The 6,590-nt window shown below is 35.6% G+C and overlaps 1 protein-coding gene across 1 annotated transcript; it reads left to right on the top strand.

The window, feature by feature from the left end:
- The first annotated feature begins 1,978 nt into the window (after positions 1 to 1,978).
- On the top strand, positions 1,979 to 5,417 carry mpc2b (mitochondrial pyruvate carrier 2b). The gene is made up of 5 exons (XM_081368673.1): positions 1,979 to 2,342; positions 3,559 to 3,599; positions 3,696 to 3,780; positions 3,854 to 3,965; positions 4,570 to 5,417. The coding sequence occupies exons 1-5, from the start codon at positions 2,243 to 2,245 to the stop codon at positions 4,613 to 4,615; spliced, it is 384 nt and encodes a 127-aa protein (XP_081224799.1). The 5' UTR covers positions 1,979 to 2,242; the 3' UTR covers positions 4,616 to 5,417.
- The last annotated feature ends 1,173 nt before the right edge of the window (positions 5,418 to 6,590 follow it).

Here is a 6,590-nt window from a genome sequence, read left to right as displayed (position 1 = left end):
TTTAAAAAAATTAGGAAAATTCCAACCTTTAAGGACACCAATTTTCTTTGTGAATGAATAATGTATCGTAAATAAATAAATGTTCTTCCTTAAAATACAGGGTGCATAAGTTTGGACACCCCTATGTTAAATTCCCATAGAGGCAGGCAGATTTTTATTTTTAAAGGCCAGTTACTTCATGGATCCAGGATACTATGCATCCTGATAAAGTTCCCTTGGCCTTTGGAATTAAAATAGCCCCACATCATCACATAGCCTTCACCATACCTAGAGATTGGCATGGTTTTATTTCAGCTAGCCTAATAGCTAGTTTGATTTGCATTGAGAGATGATCTTATGGAAAGTACTCCATGCCAATCTCTAGGTATGGTGAAGGCTATGTGATGATGTGGGGCTATTTTAATTCCAAAGGCCAAGGGAACTTTATCAGGATGCATAGTATGAAGTAACTGGCCTTTAAAAATAAAAATCTGCCTGCCTCTATGGGAATTTAACATAGGGATGTCCAAACTTATGCACCCTGTATTTTAAGGAAGAACATTTATTTATTTATGATACATTATTCATTCACAAAGAAAATTGGTGTCCTTAAAGGTTGGATTTTTCCAAATTTTTTAAATTAAGGCATTAAGTTCAATTTCCAAAAAATGATTTTTTATTCCTCTTTTTAGTCAACTTTAGCATGGGTGTCTAAACTTATGCATAGCACTGTATATATATATATATATATATACATATATATATATATATATATATATATATATATATATATATATATATATATATATATATATATATATAGGATAAATCCGTTAGATACACAGATTGACACAAATAAAAACTCGACATAGTACTGTCTTTAATAAAATAAAATAAAAAGGTTAATAGTGATTGGTTCATACTTAAAAGCGTTGAGAAAAAAGCGTTTTCTCTTAAAACAAAACAAGACAATACACAAACAAGAAAAAGAAAAGAGAAAAAAATTAAACGCTACAATAGTCTAGAAGAAAATAATGACACATTAATGACACACACACACATATTTTCATGCACTGTATTATATTAAACAAAACAAATCAACCCAACCAATGAATCAATAAAGGTTTGTTAAATTAATTTCCAAACACGCTATTCTCGAGCTACCCTCTTCACTAGAAAGGATACTGTGAAGGATTTTTTTTTTTATGAATTGCATGGAAACTTTTAACTTCCACGCCCAGTAGGCTTACTCCACAATCAACTTCGTGTAATATTTCTAAACAACTTTTCTCAAAGAGCTTTGACTTCTTCTTAGACTTCTTGGAATTGTATTAAGCTAGGTTTTTTTTAGGGTTGTTTGGATCTTGTATGTTTTTCAAGCAATAAAAAAAGAAGAAAAACAAAATCAAATCAAATGTTACTTTCTGAATCCTGTTAAACAGTTCTACCTTTCTTAAATATCTCATTAATGTATTATTCTATCATGATTCAGTCCATTATGCAGCAGTCATTTAAGTGTAAGATCTCCTATCCCCATTTCTCGTTCTTCCAACAGAAATACCCTTTCGTTTTCATAAGCAGTACAATATATTAGTACATGCTCTAACGTTTCTGCTGGTCCACATGAACTATGATTAACAGACTCATGTTTGTTAGAGCCGTGTGCCCAAGGCGAAGTCTAATAATGATTGTCTTCTCTTCTACAACCAAAATTCCCTCTTTCAACCCCCTACTTGATTTTAAATGATAAAGATGTCCTCCTCTTTCCTCCACATTCGAAATTTCTTGCCATTTCCCTTTTATAGCTGTTCTGATTTCGACCTTAACTTCTGTACTTAGTGGAATATTCATATCTGTATGTGATACTTTCAGCGCCTGCTTTGCTAAATAATCAACTTCCTTATTACAGCACTGACTTCTCAAAGGTCCCGCCCTTTGAGGGCGCACGAGCACCTTCCAGCCAATCACACAAAGAGGCTTGACCATGTCAACCAATCCTATACCACAGTACGTCATGACGCAATTAGCTTTGCGACGCGTCCCCACTGACACTTTACAACGACAACAAACTGCATTAGCAAGGTCGAGAGTAGGGCAATAACGTAGACTTGGTACTTTATGCTCGTCCAAAGGTCCTGTTTTCTTGACTACGGGCTCTTGCCTTTTGGAAACACCACGGTTCAATAGCATTAGAGTGTGCTGCACGTCCTAAGCTGTATTTTCGTGCGTGCAGTGGTAGCATTTAGCTTGTTTAGAAGTCATCATGGCTATGGTGGGGCTGAGAGCTTCTTACCACAGAATCCTCGGCAGGATCGAGCATATGCTGCCGGCTAAACTGAGACCTGTGTATAACCACCCCGCAGGTAACACAAATGCTGTTAGTGTGACCTTTTTTTTGTCACTGACACTGATCCTGTTAACCTCTTGAAGTGGCGGCATACACTGATGTGTGTCATATGACGGTGCAGCCATAGAGACTGCTACCTGAGCAGGTATTTTGTCTTATTGGTCAAAAAACAGTAACTCCGATATTTAAAATAAAGAACGGATCGTGCCAAAATCGGGCTAAAATCGTGTAATCTGAACCAGGCATAATCTGAACCAGGCATCAGACGTGGTAATGAATTATAGGCGCTGTATAATTAAATTTGATCTTGCATGGAACCATGGTGCATTGTTGACACTTTTCCGGATTTTTGTTATGTTTGTATGAGTGTTTTTGGCACTTTCAATTATACTGTATTTGTGCAAATTGCCCTCTGCAGACAGATATCATTCTCAGTAATATATTTGTTACTGAATAACTCAATATATGTTCTGTTAAAATAACCTCACGTGATTTATCTTTAGTATGTATTTCTGTTCAGCATGTCAGTATGTTTATAGTTCTACCAGTTTTTGGTGGTAGAATAAATAGAGATGACGCATGTTGATAATCAGAGGTTGACTGACAAGACATAAACTAAAAAAAGATTAAACAAAAGAACTGTGTTGGCATATAGCACAGCAGATTTTGACCTTAGCTTCACATTTGTCAGAGGGAGGGGGTCATATTAAGTGCTAGAGATGACTGATTTTTTATTAAATGATATTACTTTTTATTAATGCAGATTGTTTTCTGAATGTTCTGAAACAAATCTGTTGTATTATGTAGATCACTGATGGCACGAACTCCAATGTAAGCTGATTAATGCATTTTAGTCTCACTGATTGTTCAAATATTCAGTGTTTACATATAATAGTCCATAATTGTATCATCAGCCATTGTACATTTGATTTCTTATTGAAAATCACTTTAAGTTCACAACACAGAGCCACAGGGATGCAGGTTCGACCCCAGTCCTCCTATCCCTTCCTCCACACACTTTCCTGTCCTGTAAAAAAAAAAAAAAATCTGTTAACATTTACCTTTATGTTTTGGAAGGGTAATGGAAAAAAAGTGCCAGTATGTAAAGATCAAGTATTGGTTCCTTTTGTTTTGTATGTTGAAACACATCTGAAACCTGTCACAATTACACACATTTAACCTGTGAACCATGAGCTTAACTGAATTGATTAATTGATTTGCTCTTTGTTTAGGTCCAAAGACTGTGTTTTTCTGGGCACCAATGTTTAAATGGGTAAGATTAACAACATACCGTGTCTGGATGCTCTTTGTATTTGTAAAAAAAAAAAAATCTTCTTTTTATTTCTCACTTATTTGTGATTTCCCATAGGGTCTGGTCTTAGCTGGCTTAGCAGACATGGCACGTCCAGCAGATAAACTCAGTACCTCCCAATCTGCTGTGCTGACAGCCACAGGTATATATCATGACTCTTTTAAAAAAATTGCACATTTAGAAGTTTCAAATCTCATTCACTCTATGTTTTTCAGGTCTTGTTTGGTCCAGGTATTCCCTGGTTATTATACCCAAGAACTGGAATCTATTTGCTGTAAACTTCTTTGTTGGAGGTGCAGGAGGATCACAGCTCTACAGAATATGGCAGTGAGTACATTCATTCACCTATAGAATGCATTCAGGAGTGTGTGGTGTAAAATTAAACTATTTTAGACTGTCTTGCATAGTAGCCATCTGATGTCATGTCATTCACAACAGCGACATGTGGTTCTGGATCAGTCGATGGCTGTGACAGATCAACAGAGGGAAACTTAAACATCAGCTATGTAGATGTATATAATAAAAAAGCTTATAAAAGGAATCACATGTACGGTCTAATTTAATGTCTGACAATACCTAAAATGGTTCAAAATGGTAATTTAAAGGGGTTATATAGTTTTTCCTCCCTCGAGGTGTACTTATTTTTTCCCCCACCCAAACACTTATAATTTAGGCCACTTTTGTTAGGCCACTTTAAATTAAGTGGGATGCTTTGTTGCTGCTGTGTCTTTAAAAAACAAACATTCTGTTCTAAAACTCTTCCCACATTTTATCAGCTGTGAACTCAAAGCTTGTTTTTTGGTTATCTACACTTTATCAAGATTTTCAATAGTAGCAATAAAGCAGACAGGGTCTTCCAGCATATTGTGCAATTTAGGTTTGTGACTAAATGTGGGGGATTTTCAATATATGTGCTCTTTAATCCCCGCAGGCATAACAGGGAACAGAAGGCAAAGGATAAAGAAGCACAGGCTTGATACCAGTGCTGTGTAAAGTGCATCTAGAGGACCGAAAGGGACTCTTCCTTAACTGATACCCCAGAAACTTCCCCTCCATCATCAGTCATCCAGTAGAGCCTCCAGACACTTTCTTCGTGAACAGAGATCATCACATTTTTTTTTTTAGAGTTCAGGTCATTGTCCCGTGCCACTAGTACCGTTAAAAACGCACAAAATGTTACATATTCATTAGTATGATTGTGCATTTTTTTTTAAATGCTTGTGTTTGAAATGCCTCAGCCTCGGCCTCTGTTATACTATTAACGGAATGTCTCCAAATAAATTTTAGAAAAGTCATTATTTCATTATTTGTATTTCTTAGGAAATATTTATTAAACAGCTGTAATATTATTTTTTTTTATTCCACAATCATATTCATAACATGAAATAGTTTGTCAAAACCCATACATTACAAAATATTAACTGAACTGTATTGTAATATTTGATTTTTTTAATTCACATCAAAATAAAGTAACATTAAAATTCAGATTTACTAAAAGCGTCTTGCTCTTACAATCTAGTGTGCTGTTACATGTTTACATGTGCATTAATCTCTCTAGTCATTCGCCTATCTTGCATTATAAATAAAGTATACACTTTACTCATTATTGGCAACAAATAATGAGTATCAGAATATCATACTACTCATACAATTTCTGCTCATATTATGCAAATTTTGTGTATGCTTGAAATACAAGATCCTACAACATTTTGCCAGAATATGCAGCAATTTTTTTTTTAAATAAACGATTTCCTGGATGATAATTAAACACCACTTCCGAATAAGGATGACGGTAATGTCACATTTGACAACAGTCTCACATACTACTATTTTAAATGTTTGCTGTTTCACATATGTAAAAAGTAAAACAGAAGGGATTATATCTTTTTGTGACAGTACACTGCTGACCCCCTGTGGTACTGACTGCACTGTGCTCAGTGGAATGAGAATGAGACGTCAATGGAAATGCAGATTTTGTGATCTACATCCACATAGTAAAACAATGCCTAGTTTACGTTTTGTTTGCAGGTATATAACATTGCGACAATACACTATATATATCGCTAGTTTTAATGCCCGTGGTCATCATAAATAAAACGCAGACCCATACAGAACTGTAGTAAAATAATTATTCAACCCCTATACCCTCAAATAGGGCGTTATTTGAGGAGACAGCCATTTGTTGTGGTGTCCGAAACCATAGTGGACTTTATTGAGTCCATACTCATTCAATCCTACATTGCACCACAATAACGATTGTACAACCGATGTACGCTCTACGGCTGTCCGGATTCACTCACTCCTTTTCATTCACTCCTTCAAATAAAAAGTATTATTGGACTAACGTAAGGAATAGTGAATGAGGGTTAGGGGGCGATTTCGGATTCGTTTTCTTCTTTTTTATTGCAATAACAATAGGGGAATACAGAGTTATACAAAACACAAGATCACAATTCTGCATTTTGTATTTAAAAAAAAAAATCATACATCTAATAAATCAAGTATCCTTTTCAACAGCTGAGATGTCTTAAAGGGATAGTTCACTTTGAAATTAAATTTTGGTATGTTTTAGCTTACCTCAAGGGCATCCAAGATGTAGGTGTCTTTTTTTCCGCAGTAGTTTCAATTTTGATATTTTTAGGTCAAACCGTTCTTGTCTGACAGTCATATCATGCAGGTCTATGGTCACTGTCTCAAAGAGCATGCACAGAGTCCAAATTAAAACAATTCCCCATCGTCCAAATTAAACAATTCCCCATCGTAAGTACACATTGATGGCCTAAGACATGAAACGAGCGGTTTGTGTGAGAAAATGAACAGTATTTATATCGTTTTTACCTCTTGTAACACAGCCACGTCCAAGTGATCTGAGGGCGCGAGCGCATCCTGGTGTGTGACGTGTGCGCAGACTGGTGCATAGATATACACTAGATGTCGCCTTGTCTACGGCAA

Source organism: Scardinius erythrophthalmus, assembly GCF_964197995.2.
Source record: "Scardinius erythrophthalmus genome assembly, chromosome: 6".
Lineage (NCBI taxonomy): Eukaryota > Metazoa > Chordata > Actinopteri > Cypriniformes > Leuciscidae > Scardinius > Scardinius erythrophthalmus.
Note: the sequence above shows the minus strand (reverse complement) of the source record. Positions and strands in the feature narration are given on the sequence as shown.